This window comes from Lipotes vexillifer, unplaced genomic scaffold (genome assembly GCF_000442215.2).
Source record: "Lipotes vexillifer unplaced genomic scaffold, Lipotes_vexillifer_v1.1 scaffold394, whole genome shotgun sequence".
Classification (NCBI taxonomy): domain Eukaryota; kingdom Metazoa; phylum Chordata; class Mammalia; order Artiodactyla; family Lipotidae; genus Lipotes; species Lipotes vexillifer.
Window position 1 is genome coordinate 3,617,086 of NW_006791731.1, and position 17,680 is coordinate 3,634,765.

Below are 17,680 nucleotides of genomic sequence, written 5' to 3' on the forward strand. Positions count from 1 at the left end.
AGAGTGAGTTTGGGAGTGTTCTTTCCTCTGCTATATTTTGGAAGAGTTTGAGAAGGATAGGTGTTAGCTGTTCTCTAAATGTTTGATAGAATTCGCCTGTGAAGCCCTCTGGTCCTGGGCTTTTGTTTGTCGGAAGATTTTTAATCACATTATTTCCTTTTCTTCTCTGGTGCTGTGGCTAAAGCTTCCAAAACTATGTTGAATAACAGTGGGCGAGAGGGGGCAACCTTGTCTTGTTCCTGATCTTAGTGGAAATGGTTTCAGTTTTTCACTATTGAGGACGATGTTGGCTGTGGGTTTGTCATATATGGCCTTTATTATGTTGAGGAAAGTTCCCTCTATGCCTGCTTTCTGGAGGGTTTTTATCATAAATGGGTGTTGAACTTTGTTGAAAGCTTTCTCTGCATCTAATGAGATGACCATATGGTTTTTCTCCTTCAATTTGTTAATATGGTGTATCACGTTGATTGATTTGCATATATTGAAGAATCCTTGCATTCCTGGAATAAGCCCCATTTGATCATGGTGTATGGTCCTTTTAATGTGCTGTTGGATTCTGTTTGCTAGTATTTTGTTGAGGATTTTTGCATCTATGTTCATCAGTGATATCGGCCTCTAGTTTTCTTTCTTTGTGACATCCTTGTCTGGTTTTGGTATCAAGGTGATGGTGGCCTCGTAGAATGAGTTTGGGAGTGTTCCTCCCTCTGCTATATTTTGGAAGAGTTTGAGAAGGATAGGTGTTAGCTCTTCTCTAAATGTTTGATAGAATTCGCCTGTGAAGCCATCTGGTCCTGGGCTTTTGTTTGTTGGAAGATTTTTAATCACAGTTTCAATTTCAGTGCTTGTGATTGGTCTGTTCATATTTTCTATTTCTTCCTGATTCAGTCTTGGCAGGTTGTGCATTTCTAAGAATTTGTCCATTTCTTCCAGGTTGTCCATTTTATTGGCATAGAGTTGCTTGTAGTAATCTCTCATGATCTTTTGTATTTCTGCAGTGTCAATTGTTACTTCTCCTTTTTCACTTCTAATTCTACTGATTTGAGTCTTCCCTCTTTTTTTTTCTTGATGAGTCTGGCTAATGGTTTATCAATTTTGTTTATCTTCTCAGAGAACCAGCTTTTAGTTTTATTGATCTTTGCTATCATTTCCTTCATTTCTTTTTCATTTATTTCTGATCCTATCTTTATGATTTCTTTCCTTTTGCTAACTTTGGGTTTTTTTGGTTCTTCTTTCTCTAATTGCTTTAGGTGCAAGGTTAGGTTGTTTATTCGAGATGTTTCCTGTTTCTTAAGGTAGGATTGTATTGCTATAAACTTCCCTCTTAGAACTGCTTTTGCTGCATCCCATAGGTTTTGGGTCGTCGTGTCTCCATTGTCATTCGTTTCTAGGTATTTTTTGATTTTCTCTTTGATTTCCTCACTGATCACTTCGTTATTAAGTAGTGTATTGTTTAGCCCCCATGAGTTTGTATTTTTTACAGATCTTTTCCTGTAATTAATATCTAGTCTCATAGCATTGTGGTGGGAAAAGATACTTGATACAATTTCAATTTTCTTAAATTTACCAGGGCTTGATTTGTGACCCAAGATATGATCTATCCTGGAGAATGTTCCCTGAGCACTTGAGAAAAATGTGTATTCTGTTGTGTTTGGATGGAATGTCCTATAAATAGCAATTAAGTCCATCTTGTTGAATGTATCTTTTAAAGCTTGTGTTTCCTTATTTATTTTCATTTTGGATGATCTGTCCATTGGTGAAAGTGGGGTGTTAAAGTCCCCCACTGTGAATGTGTTACTGTCGATTTCCCCTTTTATGGCTGTTAGTATTTGCCTTATGTATTGAGGTGCTCCTATGGTGGGTGCATAAATATTTACAATTGTTTTATCTTCTTCTTTGATCGATCCCTTGATCATTATGTAGTGTCCTTCTTTGTCTCTTCAAATAGTCTTTATTTTAAAGTCTATTTTGTATGATATGAGAATTGCTACTCCGGCTTTCTTTTGGTTTCGATTTGCATGGAATATCTTTTTCCATCCCCTCACTTTCAGTCTGTATGTGTCTCTAGGTCTGAAGTGGGTCTCTTGTAGACAGCATATATATGGGTCTTGTTTTTGTATCCATTCAGCCAGTCTGTGTCTTTTGGTGGGAGCATTTAATCCATTTACATTTAAGGTAATTATCGATATGTATGTTCCTATTCTCATTTTCTTAATTGTTTTGGGTTTGTTATTGTAGGTCTTTTCCTTCTCTTGTGTTTCTTGCCTAGAGAAGATCCTTTAGCATTTGTTGTAAAGCTGGTTTGGTGGTGCTGAATTCTCTCAGCTTTTGCTTGTCTGTAAAGGTTTTAATTTCTCCATCAAGTCTGAATGAGATCCTCGCTGGATAGAGTAATGTTGCTTGTAGGTTTTTCTCCTTCACCATTTTAAATACGTCCTGCCAGTCCCTTCTGGCTTGCAGAGTTTCTGCTGAAAGATCAGCTGTTAACTTTATTCCCTTGTGTGTTATTTGTTGTTTTTCCCTTGCTGCTTTTAATATGTTTTCTTTGTATTTAGTTTTTGACAGTTTGATTAATATGTGTCTTGGCGTGTTTCTCCTTGGATTTATCCTGTATGGGACTCTCTGTGCTTCCTGGACTTGATTAACTCTTTCTTTTCCCATATTAGGGAAGTTTTCAAGTATAATCTCTTCAGATATTTTCTCAGTTCCTTTCTTTTTTCTCTTCTTCTTCTGGAACCCCTATAATTCGAATGTTGGTGCGTTTAATGTTGTCCCAGAGGTCTCTGAGACTGTCCTCGGTTCTTTTCATTCTTTTTTCTTTACTCTGCTCTGCAGTAGTTATTTCCACTGTTTTATCCTCCAGGTCACTTATCCGTTCTTCTGCCTCAGTTATTCTGCTATTGATCCCTTCTAGAGTATTTTTGATTTCAGTAATTGTGTTGTTCATCGTTGTTTGTTTGCTCTTTAGTTCTCCTAGATCCTTGTTAAATGTGTCTTGCATTTTCTCTATTCCATTTCCAAGATTTTGGATCATCTTTACTATCATTATTCTGAATTCTTTTTCAGGTAGACTGCCTATTTCCTCTTCATTTGTTAGGTCTGCTGGGTTTTTATCTTGCTCCTTCATCTGCTGTGTGTTTTTCTGTCTTCTCATTTTGCTTATCTTACTGTGTTTGAGGTCTCCTTTTTGCAGGCTGCAGGTTCATAGTTCCCGTTGTTTTTGGTGTCTGTCCCCAGTGGGTAAAGTTGGTTCAGTGGGTTGTGTAGGCTTGCTGGTGGAGGGGACTAGTGCCTGTGTTGTGGTGGATGAGGCTGGATCTTGTCTTTCTGGTGGGCAGGTCCACGTCTGGTGGTGTGTTTTGGGGTGTCTGTGGACTTACTATGATTTTAGGCAGGCTCTCTGCTAATGGGTGGGGTTGTGCTCCTATCTTGCTAGTTGTTTGGCATAGGGTGTCCAGCACTGTAGCTTGCTGGGCATTGAGTGAAGCTGGGTGTTGGTGTTGAGATGGAGATCTCTGGGAGATTTTCACCGTTTGATACTCCATGGAGCTGGGAGGTCTCTTGTGCACCAGTGTCCTGAAGTTGGCTCTCCCACCTCAGAGGCACAGCACTGACTCCTGGCTGCAGCACCAAGATCCTTTCATCCACACGGCTTAGAATAGAAGGGAGAAAATGTAGAAAGAAAGAAAGAAAGAAAGGAAGGAAGGAAGGAAGGAAGGAAGGAAGGAAGGAAGGAAGGATCAAAGAAAATAAAATAAAGTAAAATAAAAGAAAATAAAGTTATTAAAATAAAAAAATAATTATTAAGAAAAAAATTTGTTTTAAAAAGAAAAAAGAAATGGACGGATAGAACCCTAGGACAAATGGTGAAAGCAAAGCTATACAGACAAAATCTCACACAGAAACATACATATACACACTCACAAAAAGAGGAAAAGGGGAAAAAATAATAAATCTTGCTCTCAAAGTCCACCTCCTCAATTTGGGATGATTCGTTGTCTATTCATGTATTCCACAGATGCAGGGTACATCAAGTTGATTGTGGAGATTTAATCCACTGCTCCTGAGGCTGCTGGGAGAGATTTCCCTTTCTCTTCTTTGTTCGCACAGCTCCCGGGGCTCAGCTTTGGGTTTGACCCCGCCTCTGCATGTAGGTCGCCGGAGGGCGTCTGTTCTTCGCTCAGACAGGATGGGGTTAAAGGAGCCACTGCTTCTAGGGCTCCGGCCCACTCAGGCCGCGGGGAGGGAGGGGCACAGAGTGCGGGGTGAACCTGCGGCGGCAGAGGCCGGCGTGCGTTCTCCCGGGGGAGTTGTCCCTGGATCCCAGGACCCTGGCAGTGGCGGGCTGCACAGGCTCCCGGGAGGGGAGGTGACCTGTGCTCGCACACAGGCCCCTTGGTGGCGGCAGCAGCGGCCTTAGCGTCTCATGCCCGTCTCTGGGGTCCGCGCTGTTAGCCGCGGCTCGCGCCCGTCTCCGGAGCTCCTTTAAGCAGCGCTCTCAATCCCCTCTCCTCGCGCAGCAGGAAACAAAGAAGGAAGAAAAAGTCTCTTGCCTCTTCGGCAGCTCCGGACTTTTCCCCGGACTCCCTCCCGGCCAGCCGTGGCGCACTAACCCCCTGCAGGCTGTGTTCACGCCGCCAACCCCAGTCCTCTCCCGGCGCTCCGACCGAAGCCTGAGCCTCAGCTCCCAGCCCAGCCCACCCCGGCGGGTGAGCAGCCAGGCCTCTCGGGCTGGTGAGAGCCGGTCGGCACCGACCCTCTGTGCGGGAATCTCTCCGCTTTGCCCTCCGCACCCCTGTGGCTGCGCCCTCCTCCGCGGCTCCGAAGCTTCCCCCTCCGCCACCCGCAGTCCCCTCCCGCGAAGGGGCTTCCTACTGTGTGGAAACCTTTCCTCCTTCACGGCTCCCTCCCACTGGTGCAGGTCCCATCCCTATTCTTTTGTCTCTGTTTATTCTTTTTTCTTTTGCCCTACCCAGGTACGTGGGGGAGTTTCTTGCCTTTTGGGAGTTCTGAGGTCTTCTGCCAGCGTTCAGTAGGTGTTCTCTAGGAGTTGTTCCACGTGTAGATGTATTTCTGATGTATCTGTGGGGAGGAAGGTGATCTCCGTGTCTTACTTTTCCTCCACCTTCCCCTAGATCCAGGGAAGGATCTTAATTCACTCATTCATTTCTTCTCTGAACCGGTTACTACAGTGTGCCAGGCAGACATTATTCCAGGCCTGGGAAACACTGGTGAACAAGACAAGAGGATCTCTGCCCTCAAGGAGCTGAATTTTGGTAGGATTGATAGACAGTTAACAAATCCAGAAGTAAATATTTACAGCTCATGGTAAATGCTATTGCAGAAATAGGTTGAATGCCGCAGTGGAGAATGGGGCGAGGGGAGGGATGAGATGGAAAGCTGCTGTGGAGAGGTGGGCTGGGAAGGCCTTTCTTAAGCTCAAATCTAAAGGATGAAAGGCTCCAGCTGTGCCAAGAGTCAGGAGAAGAATATTCCCACGTGGGGAGCTGTGGGCACAAAGACTAAGGGAGGAAGAGCCTGGTGTGTTCTGGAAACTGCCAGAAGGTTGCGAGTGCAGGACACAGCAGCAGTGTGGGAGGCTCTGTAGAGGATGTTGTACTTGCGCCGAGACCTGAAGGGAGGGTGGGGTCCTGGGCTCGGGCTGGAAGTGGGCAGGTGGGGAGCTGTGCGACTGGCAGAGCACGCGGCGTGTGTGAGCAAGTCCGTCTGGCCAAGGGTGAAGTGCAGCACGGCCGGCAGGGCTCTGATGACGAGGCTGCAGTTCCCCCTGGGTTTTGGGGGCCCAGGGGTAAGTGATTGCCAGGCCGCCTCTCTGCGATTTTTCCCTTGCTTCCTCTCTGTCTTACCCTATTCCAGAATTCAGATTTCCTTCTGGGGTTGGACACTCTGACTGTGTCTTCCGTGCTAAACGGTGTTGAGCCAGCTCTGAAGCTGGTACTACCCTGGGAGTCAATTATTTCATTTTCTTGGAGTGAATCGGTTATGAATTACTAACGATAATGATTCATTATCCTGTCTCTTGCTGGCATGGGCTGCTTCTCCAGCAGCCCACAGAAGAAATTGCCCTCCTGATTAATTCTCTGCTCTGTTTCGCCCTTCTCTTAGAATGGCTATTCAAGTGGACAAGTTCAGCTTTGAGAGTTTCCCAGAATCCCCTGGGGAGAAGGGGCAGTTTGCAAATTCCAAGGAGCTGGAGGAGGAGAGACAGGAAGCCCGAGGCCTGGAGATCAACAGCAAGCTGGACATCCACTGGACGATCATATCCTTTTCCCGGTGCCCACCCCGACCTGCAGACCCCTGAGGAGGACCCCAGAGGGGTCAGCTGTTGAGCGCTAGCCACAGGTAACTCAGAAACGGCATGGCAGGGAGATACGGACCAAGGAGTGGGCATTTTCTTACCCTTCCACCACGCCCAGGGCCCCACGGGTGAAGTGAAGGCTCAGGATGAGGAAAGGCCTCCTCGGGGCCGGAGCTGCTCTCACTTGGATCACTCTCCTGTCAGCGTTGAGATCTGTGTTAGTGACCGGTTCTAACGGCCACCTATCAATGCTGGGCTTGGGGTCGGGAGGTTCCACATACAGCTGAACACAGGTTACGATTGTTGGGGAAACTGAAATCAGGCTGTACAGCTCAGCAAGGCATGCGGATGCCATTTTGAAAAGACTGGGGTGGGAGCATTAGGAGGACTGCACTAAAAAAGACGGTTTCACAAAATAAGTGGCCCTACCTTGAGTTTCCGATCAGTGCCTGGCTCCTGGTAGACACTCAGTTGGGTGAGTGGGACTCTGGAGAAAACTCAGGTTCACTTATCTATTTACGTGTGTTTTCCAGCAGTCTTTGCTCGGTGCCTGCTTTGGGTTGGGTGTGTGGCAAGTTGCCTGAGGGACTGCAGTGCGCAGGCGGGGCCTCATGGGGTTGCCCGGTCCCGAAGAGCGTGTGTGTCATCTGAGGCTTAAATGCACGGCTGGGGAGCAGGGACAGAGCGTTATGCCAACTGCTGTGAGGTTCAGAGGATGAAGCTGCCGGGCGCAGGGCAATCAGGGGCGGCTTCACAGAGGGGGTGTCACCACGGTGGGCTTTTTAAGGGGGAGTAGAAGTTTATCAAGGGGACAGGGGTGGGAGATGCCCCACAGTTCGCATGGTGCGAGAGGATGGCTTGCTCAGGGTGTCTCCCAGGAAGAGGCAACTCTGATGGGAATGTCTGTTGATTACCTTGTTCACACACTGGTTCTGTGGAAGTGGGATAGTCACAGGCTGTTGTGTGGTCTCGTTGCCCTGGATTCTGGAAGCAGCCTTGGGCTGCAGGAGGCACGGCTTCCAGGACCGAGGCAAGTTCCTTCACGCCAGCTAACGTGAATCTGGGCTTGGTAGACAAGACCCCTGTCTCCGAGGAGCTTGTGACAGAAAAAGCGCTGTAGATGGAAGGCTTTGAGAACCAGACGCCAAAAAATAGAGTGCTCAGGGGCTCACGGAGGGAGCCTGGCGTGCATGGTGGAGTTAGGCGTTTGTCTTCTGTCGAGAGAGAAGTGAAAAGGTGGGGGACCGCAGGAGGTGCCCTTCCCTCAGTGACCCCACTTCTCAGCAGAGTCAGGGTCCAGTCAGCCGGCGCTGCTTGAGTGAGCAGAGTGTCATAGCACAGAGGAGGGCGGCAACCACGCCGCGTCCCAGGCTCGCTGCATCCGTCACCTCTGTCAACTGTTCACACCTCTCTGGTCAGCACCTCTCACGGTCCGCTGGGGAAACGGGATCTCAGCAGGGTGAGCTGACTCACCCTGAGTCCAGCCAGGAAGTGGTGCATCCAAGGACGCACCCAGGTTGGGTGGCCGGCAGCAAAGCGCTTACCCGCCAGTCCAGGTCCCCATGGGGAGCGTGGTGAAGGTGCTCATATCCTGTGGTGGGGAGGGGGGCAGGGGGGCGGGCGGTCGTAAAAGGAGGCCATTAGCGCTCAGTCCTGGTGTCTACGTCCTGGCACGAGCCAGGAGGGTCCTTTCTGGGCCTTGGGTTGCGGAGGCTCTGCACCTCCTGTGTGGAGCCGTGCTGGGTCCTGGAGCCTTGGCTTCATGCAGGGGGCTCGTGCAGAGCCAGGCAGGCCTGGCTGGCACCCGTGGAGGAGGGGCACTGTGCTCGGGCACCCGGTGGGAAGGGTTCATCCTTCTGAGGGGTCTCATTCTGGGACTGGGTGGCCCTGCCTCCCCAAGTTTCACGGAGACTGGGCCTCACTGGGAGCCAGGGCGCACGGCAGCACCTACGAGTGTCATTTCCTGGGTGCTGCCCCCAGGGGTCCCACATGGTCCTCGGCACCGCTCAACAGCTCCCAGGGCGTTTCTCACCACGTCTTACTGATGCAGCTGCCTCTGAGTTCCTGCAGAGAATGGGGAGGAGCCAGCACTGAACCCTGCGGCCTGCTTGAGCCCACAGTCCTTGCCTTCTAATGGGGTTATACTGACCATCAAAACTCTTAACGTGCTTTGAAAACTATTATTGAAAACGTACTAAAATGTCTTTGGGTTTCTCTCCTTTTAGCCTTGATTCTTTCAAGAAGCTGACTTCCCTATTTTGTGTTCGATTAATAATTCATGCTGCAAATCCTTATTGAATGCCTACCATGTGCCAGGCACACCTGTCTCCTAGTTTAGGGATTGGAAGACTGTCCCCCAAAGGCGAATTTGAGTGAAGAGAATTAGCATTAAGGACATTCCCTCCCTCCCCGCTTCCCCTCCTATCTGGTAATGACATCTGGCATGGGATGGATAGCAGACTTTTGCTATTGTAAGTCTAAATTCAAGCAGATGGAAAGACCAAAGATTGAATTGGCTAATTATTTCATTATGCATTTTAATATTTTCTCAATATTTAGACTTCATAAAACATTTGAGCCTAGTTTGACACCCACCGTAGTAATAAAAATGGCCCGTATGTAGCACGTAAGGCTGGATAGACGTGTTTTGAAGGAAACTGCGGCTCTTGCAGTAGGTGTGTGCACACCTGTCTGGGTAATACCTGCAACATCCAGATAAGTGGCAGGGACACCGGGAGCTCCAGACCCACTCTGTACCTGGCTAACAGCCTGTACGCATTGTTGTTTCCGTGTGCTGAGCCCTGGAGATGCCCCCAGTCTGCGGGAGGGGCAGACGCAGAGACGGACACTCACAGTGCTGCCCAGGAGGGCTGAGACAGCTTCCCTGCGGTAAGGACCGGCAGGGCTGGAGTATTCTAAGCACATTCCAGAGGCTGACACGCACTGGGGACCTGAGTCGTCCCCTGTGACTGGCTGTACAGAATGCAGTTTGGGGCAGCAGGGGCCAGGCGTCTCTCAGGCTGTGCTGTGCAGTCTGGCTGCCCTGCCTGCCTCTTGCCCCCTTCCCTCCTCCCCTCCCTTCCTGAAGACGAGGGTTCGGCTCTGTGGCCTCCTCCTTCAGGTCCTGCCCGCAGCAGCCTGTGAGCATCGACCTCCAGGGCTCTCCAGCAGAGCCCAGCCTCCCTGCAGGTCGTGAAGATTTGTTCCTCCCAGGACAGCCCAGCCGAGCTTTCAGGTCCCTCCTCTCGTCTGACCTCCCCCCTGCTCTGTGAAAGGTGCAGGGCAGGCTTTATTTTTATTTTTACTTTTTAATTTACATTTTATTGAAGTGTAGTTGATTCACAGTGTTGTGTTTATTTCTGCTGTACAGCAGAGTGACTCAGTTATACACATATATTCATTCTTTTTTATATTCTTTTCCATTATGGTTTACCCCAGGATACTGAATATAGCTCCCTGTGCTGTACAGTAGGACCTTGTCGTCTATTCATTCTGTATGTAACAGTTTGCATCTAGTAACCCCACACTCCCCAGTCCGTCCCTCCCCCGCCTTGTAACCCCTCCCCGCCTTATAATAAAGGGCAGGCTTTATTACAAGGAGCCTGGTAACTGGCCGAGAGCCAACACAGTCCACGGGTCCCCGCAGGCTGCCCGGTGGGTCAGGAGACCCACCTCTGCAGGGACAGGGTGACCTCATGTGGAGGAGGTGGTGGAGGGCACCTGGCCATCCAGGAGCAGTGAGCACCAGGGGCCTAGTGGTGTTTTCAGCCCTGGCGCTCCCTGGTTCTGAGGTGGGGTTTGCACGCTGGCCCCGCCCCATGAGCTCACGTATTGAATACTGCTTTTTCCCCTTAGATTTACGATACCTGTCTCTTTTCTGTTTATCACTTCCATCATCATCACTGCTGTGAAATCCGCCACTCGCGTGGCTCCCGTGTGTCAGTTACTTAGTGTGTTGTCTGCAGGGCTGGGGAAGGGATGCCAGGCAGCGGAGCCGGACGTGGGACCGGCAGGCGCTCTGCCCCCGCCTCACCCCTCCCCGCCAGCCGCTGGGTCTCAGCCTAACCCCTCTGTTTCCCGTTCCCCCCAGTGTAGTGGGGGGAGGTGACGGTACCACGAGGAGCCCCGTCGTGTGGCGCCTGCAGGACCAGCGCCCTCCCTGCCGTCAGGCTCGCCCCCATCACACCTGGGGCTCTCCTGTCCTTGCGCGTCGATCCTCATTCTGCCCAGGACGAAGGGCTCCTCGCAGAGACCTGTCCTGAAGCCCGCCCTCTTCCCTTGCCTGTCCCTTGCGCCACCTCAGCCTGGTGGCTTTGAAAGGGAATGTCCTCCCGAGCACTCGCATCTCGCAGGAGGAACTCGCCTGGGGGTGACGTCGGTGGGGCTCCTGGGGGCGGGGGGCGGCCTGCACAGGAAGGCCTGTCCTCGCTTTCCGGATAAACACGCCTTTGCCTCCATTCTTCTTGGAAGCTTCTTCTTCCCTCCAGCTGCCACTGTTGGGCCATTTGTACCGAAACTGGGAAACCTTAATACAGCCGACTCTCCCGGAACTCCGTCAGTAGCAGGTGACCCAGTGACGGTCCGTCAGTAGCAGGTGACCCAGTGACGGTCTGCATTTGCCTTTGGGCTGGGACCAAAGATGCTGCGTCGTTGAGGGCCGGAGCCCCGTCTCCGAAGGTCTGGCTCTGCTGCCTCCTGCGTCCAGCAGGGCGGTGGTGACCTGTCAGGCCCGTGTCTCCATCTGTTCAGCACCGTGACGACCCCTGGTCTGGGCTGCCGGTTGCCGTTAGGGTCGGTTCTAACAATTGTATCTGCCCTTCTGATCCCCGTACCGGGTGCCAGACAGGATATTAGCACTTTCCCTCAAACCTACAAAACAGGTAATACCTACCCCTTTTTGAGAAGTAAATAAGCTGTTATAAAGCAGAAACTAACACACCATTGTAAAGCAATTATACCCCAATAAAGATGTTAAAAAACAAACAAACAAACAAACAAAAAACCTGTATGACCTAACTTAAAAAAAAAAACGAAGTAAATAAGTAAATTTTGGAAATTAAGTGACTCACCTGAGATGGTGCTGGGAGCTGGAGAGCCGGGATCCCAGAACGCGTGTTATTTTCCTGTTGACTGGAGTCAGCCTCAGGTGACGCCTCACCCTCGTGGTGCCGCCATGGCCCCTGACCCTAGGGTGTGTCAGTACAGGGGACACACTTCCTGCTGGAAGAGCCGGCGCTGCTCAGGTGACCCGGCCTCAGGTGAGGCTTCTCCTGGACGGGGGATGCTGGGCCAGACCTCCCCCACGACTGTCCCCTGGAGTCCTCACCTCCACCTCTGCTGGGACCCGCCTGAAAGGGGCTGGCTTGGCAGTTCCGACAGTCACCCAGAGCGTCTGGTTTGGGGACGTATGGAAGCTGACCATATCTTTTTTCACTTTCCACGGTAATTCAGAGACAGAGGAACAAGCATCAGCATTGGAGCAGGTGTGGGTCATCCTTTATGGTTGGCCTCGCGTGTTCCATCTTCCACGGAGCCCTCTCTGCCCCCTCTGCCATCTGGCCCCGGCTGAAACTGCCCCTCCTCTGGGGTCCTGCAACTCTCGGTGCTTAACTCTTGTTTGGAATACTGCTGGCAGAGCACAGGGAAGTTTGTTTTCTTCCCAGGACTGTCTCCTGTGCCAGGCTGTGCTGCTCGTGAGGTCAGGCGGTGTCAGCAGCTATTTCCCGATGACCCGCGCTGTGCTGCGGTTTGCACCCAGCGCCGGGGACACCGCGGTGAGCGAGGTGGGGCTGCGGCTCCGCCCGACGGAGCCGAGCGCGCGCTCTCCTTCCCGCCCCGGTGCTGCCTGGGAGCCTTCCACGCGGCTGCTGCAACCTTTCGGTGGCTCAGTGGTTTCCATTGGATTGATGCAGCCGATGGTCACCAGCTTGGCTGCGCTACGCCGAGTGCTGTGACGAACGTAGGAAGGGAGCGTGCAACCAGCAAGATTCGCCTGAGTGGAAGCCCGTCTCCATTTCCAGGGGGCAGCCCTACGCAGGCTGTCTGCGGTGGAAGCCGATGTGGGAGACGCTCGGAGCAAGCTTGTTGTCGGCGCCCCTTCTCGCTTTCCTCGTTTTTGTTGCAAATCTCTCTTCAGAGAGCATTTCAGGGTTTGCTGAGAATGCTTGCTGACCTGTTAGAATCCAACCCCATATGGGGTTCCCGACAAGGACTGGGTGCCCAGCTCAGCTGATCCCCACGAAGCTGGCGGCCTGGCCCATCTGGGCTGAGTCTCTGCCAGGTGGTCTGGTCTGGTAAGCACGCGCCTCCCGCCTTCTGTCTGGAGATCGTTTGTAACCATCTGGCTGCTTTGAGGGTGAGGCAGAGGCTCAAGGACCCCAGTGGCACAGTGGGCCTTAGGTGCCGAAGAATCAGCAGCCCACAGTGGGGGCTGGAATGTCTTCGGGGGACACAGAGTCCTTAATAACTGGGAAGGGGAGTGTGGCCGTTCTCTTGAGAGCACGGTTGCGCCCCCGAGGGGCTGCCTTCCCAGGGCTGACCCGGGCCGTGCCGCTGATGGTGGCGTGTTTGGCATCACAGACACCAGTGGCCCTCTATAAATCCCAGAAGCGCAACAGTGGCTGTGATGTCTGTCATCAGTCTGTACTTGGGGTCAACCCTGTAAGACTCTAGGCACGACGTCCTCAGTTTGGTTGGTCACCACCAGGACAGGCCACCTGGCACACGGCCACACCTGGCTTCTCAGTTTCCGAGACCGCATCCCCGCCAGTGAGGAGAATTTGCCAATAGCCAAGCCCTCCTCCCTTTATAGACTGAGGCAGAGCTTTCGCTGTTTGCACCGGATTGCCTGAGATGGCCTCTCAGCCTCTCTAATTGACTTCTGGCTAACTCTCAAAGGTGCTTCTGATGGAGCTCTGTCTTCTCATTCCCTGAGAGAAATTAAGTATTTTTAGGTAAGACTCCTTTAAAACAGTGCACCAGGTTTTTCTGATAGTCATATTAGGAGAGAGAGTTCTATCTAAATGAATTTTAATACAAGTAGCTCCCTTTATCGGTACAGCTGATTCCTTGTTCATCTTCAGTAACATGCAGGGTTGCATCTTGTATTTGTCTTTAGGGAGTGAGTGTTTATAGCTGTGGGTAATCACTTGCTTAGGCCTTTAATCCTCATAGTGGGGAAGCCATGCCAGCCCAAGAGAAGCGTTGCTCCTGACCTTTGAGGATGTAAAGTTGCCCTGGCCCTTTAGCCTTCAGGGGACGGAGGGAGTGAGGTGGGAGGGACACATATTTGATTCTTGACTCCCCCGAATCCAAATATGTATACCTTGAAGTCACTCTGAATGGAATCAGGGTTTGGCACACAGAGAGCATAGATTTCAGGTTTCGCCGGCTCACGAGAGTGGGGAAGGACTTTTCCCTAGTATGCAAAGCAAAGTTCCAAATCTGTGTGTGTGTGTGTGTGTGTGTGTGTGTGTGTGAGAGAGAGAGAGAGAGAGAGAGAGAGAGAGAGAGAGAGAGAGAGTGAACATGCACACGAGTCAACGTGCAGTGTGTTCATGTGATTGGGCGCGCGCTGGGCTTTTACACATTCTGTGTACTTTTGGCATGACAATTATTGTGAGCATGTGTATCTTATATAATAGAATCATCAAATTACAGAGCTTAAGTAACAGCTAACACCTTATGGCACTTACTAGATGCCAGCACTGTTCTGAGCAATTTACCTAGATTTACTTAGTTTTTACAAAAACCCTGTCAAGTAGTTTTTATCCACATTCCACAGATGAGAAACCTGAGGTCCTGTGAGTTCACCTAACTTGTTCCGGGTCACCCAGCTAGTAGGTGGCACAGCTTGGTTTCTCATCCAGCTGTCTGGCCTCAGAGTCTGTGCTCTTATTAGCTCTGTGTTGGGCAGAAGAGCAAAAGAGCATCTGATCTCTGCCAGGGCCTTCAAGTTATCCCCATTTTTCAGATGAAGCCAAAGAGACGTAGCGTTCCTCGGGCACGCTGCTGATTGGCACACCTGCCCCACAGGGCTCTCTCCACTTTGCCTGCCCTCCATCCTCTGACTCAACTATTCTCCCCCCCCCCGCAAGACTTGCAGCCCCGAACGGCGTGCAGACTCTCCCTGGCAGATCGTGGCGCTGTCCAGGGAGCTGAGCCCAGACACTGGCTCCCCTGCTGGGATGAGAACAGCCCAGCATCAGCATTCTCAAAGTTCACGAAGCAAATCGGAGGACAGAGTCATGGGAAAGAGGCTCATTAATCACCTAAAGCAGCCTTTCCATTAGCGTAATTTCTAGTTGTGACAATTTGCTAATTGATTTGAGCTGAAGTGGGGCTGGGCTAAGTCCCTGCACCTGGGGTTATCACTCCAGAGCTGGCACATGGGGCGCAGACAACCCATCTTCCTGGTGGGGGTGGTGCCAAGGCGCAGGCCTGCTCCTCAACGAGCTCCCCACTCCGGAACACTCACCTGGGGGCCCGTTTAGAGACATCTGCGTCAGCAGCTCTCACGGGCTGCGTCTCAGTAGACCACTTGTAAGAACCAGGTGTTCAGAGCACGGTGCTGCACTCTCCTGTGAGAGGACCCAGGCCTGCCACCCGCCAGGCTCCATCTTCCCCAAGGGGAGAGCTGATTGAACAGTCATTTTTCCTAGAGCATCAGGCTGGGTCCTGGTAAACTTCAGTCCCGTACACACAGGCAGGATCTCAAAAACTGCTCCGTGGTTTTAAACGGTCCTTTGATTGCAGCGCATGACTGAATCTTTCACCACTAATGGGCTAGCAGAAAATGAGAGGGAAGGTATTTTATTAACTTTCTGCATTTTCCTAGCATCTGGCGTTGTTTTTAAGATTTGGAAGCAAATATCCATGGTTCCCAAGACTCGTAGAAGATGAACTGAGACAATGTGCTGAGAACGTTTGTAAACAAAGAAGCTCTGCACAATATTGATTAATTATAGTTAACAATGATGGGTGACTAATAATACTGAGGTATCATCCTTGCACAGTAGGCTGGGCTTCTTAAAAGTAGGAAGGATCTCACCTGGTGGGTCTTCTCGTCCCCAGCAGCTACCACGGCCCACGCTGTAGGTATTGATACCCTGATGTGAATCCAGGCCCACCCCCTGGCAGGGAGGAGCTCTGCACCTGGAGCTGAAGGGCTGAATTGGATCCTCGCTTCCTGGCTGTGTGGCTTAACGTCCCCGAAGGGGTTTCCACCTGAGGTTGCTGTGAGCACTGTGTGAGATGCCCCTTAGGTAAGCAGGTGCTCAGTGAGGAGCACTGAGCATTGACGGAGCACCTACTGTGTGCCAGGCGCAGTGCCACTGAGCAGGGGCACCGTCCCTGACTCGCCTGGGTTTGCAGCCACAAGCAGCCCTCTGAAGTCTTTCTTACTGGTTTGCAAGAATAAGCGGCCAAGCAGTCGTGACGGCAGAGCTGCCCGCTCATCAGCCCGGCAGGTTTGAGTCGGGGATGGCAGTGAGCCAGGGCCAGCCCGCACTGCGAGGCTCGCCACCTCTGAGAGGCGTGAGTGAAGTGTGGTGGCTCCAGGGAGCTCAGCTGTGGCTCTGAGGCAGGAAGTGGCAGGCGCAGAGGGCGTTGTGAGAGGGATGCGTGGCTCCTTGCGGGCAGCCAGAAGCTGCCAGTGGGAGGCTCCAGAGGCAGAACGAACGTGAGTTGGATGCACTGAGCTGGGCACTTGAGTTTTCTTACGTTCCAGGCGCACAGGGGTTGTCGATGAACGTTACTTGCGGGTGTGGCTAGGAGACTTGCAAAGCCTGGTTGGCACCCACAGTGGTCTACATTCCCCCTGCTGCAGTGTCACCACCCCTGCCCTCCTAAGGGACAGGAGTATATATCTTGGGGCCAAGAACCCATCGGCTGACCTGGAAACTTAATTGCTGCGTCCCAGGTGACTAGGAAGGGCTTGAAGGTGGGGTGGGGGGTGGGGGCGGTGAGGACAGGCGCTTCAGCACCACGGAGAGCTCCCCGTGGGCCTCCCTCAGGGCTGGGGGGAGGAGGCTGGCCACCACGCGCCATGCTGGGAGCGGGCGATGACCCTGCCCCCTGACAGTGCTGGGGTCCTGGCCGGGCCCAGGCCCTGTGCACGGAGGATCCTCGTTTGTCCGGTGGGGATCATGGGTCCCGGCTTCCAGGTTTATTGTGAGGAATCGATACTGTGTTCATAGTAAAGTGTCTGAAAGTGCGGGCTGCAGTGTGGGCTCCAGGGTCAGATGGCCTCAATCCTGCCACTTCCTAGCCGTGTCTGCTTTCTTGTTATCCCCGTGGGCCTGAGTTTTTTAAATCTCTGCAATGGAAATAACAGTCCCTATCTTAAACCCACCACATTCTCAATTTGAAAATAGTATTAAATTGAGAAGATACATGTTAAACACTTAGCACACAGCCTCTCTCATGGGACTCACTCTGGAAATACTCTTTCTAGCAGAAGTAATGATAGGAATTATTGTCCTCATCATCATTCTTTGTTGGCCTCTTGCCCCCAATGCCAGAGTCCGTGTGTTTAGGAAAGAGAAGCCACTGCCATGTCCACTGTCCTCACTATAACTTTGTAACCTGGGCTCTAAAAGTGGCTGATAGAGCATCTGCATAGCTGACTGGTCAGCCAGGGTTGCATTCCTGTGTCCAGGCTCAGACACAAGACTGTTTTGGTGGCTCGTGGGGCTGAAGGGGAGGGGATGTGCGTGCAGGTAATTAGCTTTACTAGCTCAGCTGTATAATTTTATGGCTCATGTCCGAAAGCAAATGAATAGAGAAATATGCTATTGGAATGGTTTCCAAAGCCCCAGTGCCATTTGGCAACTTTGTAATTACTCACATGCTAACTTGCTCTTCTAACTAATCATTTCAAAGGCTCCTCATCCTGGCCATGTTTGTTAGGCACTATTTCTGTTCTTCAAGCACCGGGGTGCGATCAGCCTCAAAAGCCTGGCATGATTTTTTTTATTTTTTAATTTTTTTTTTAACAAGAGGGAGTAATATGCCATATTCTGAAGTCTTAATTTCATACAAGTGAAAATAACCCCCAGAGAGAGTCAGGAAAGAAAACAGAAAGAAACATACACACAGATGTGGCCCCTGCACCACTTACCTGGGATGTTGACTCATGGCAGCATTCATTTAGTCATCAGACAGTGTTCATGGAGCGGCCACGATGATCCAGACACTGTTCCAGGCCCCAGAATGAGGGCTCTGCCCTCGCCCAGCGGACAGGCGAGTGGTGAAGCCAGACGATGGAAGACACACACATCTAGTGAGGGCTGCCGAGAGCCTTCGGAGCAGAGACCGTTCAGAGAGGCCTTCCTGGAGGAAGTGAGGTCTGCGGTAAGAGTTAAA

The 17,680-nt window shown here is 51.2% G+C and overlaps 1 protein-coding gene across 1 annotated transcript in view; it reads left to right on the forward strand.

Annotated features, from left to right (window-relative positions):
• TRAPPC9 (trafficking protein particle complex subunit 9) overlaps nucleotides 1–17,680 on the forward strand; it is a 521,576-nt gene that overhangs the window by 387,182 nt on the left and 116,714 nt on the right. The window contains exon 20 of the mRNA XM_007464593.1: nucleotides 6,124–6,277. Within this exon, the coding sequence (XP_007464655.1) occupies nucleotides 6,124–6,277 (154 nt within the window). The remainder of the gene's footprint in view (nucleotides 1–6,123; nucleotides 6,278–17,680) is intronic.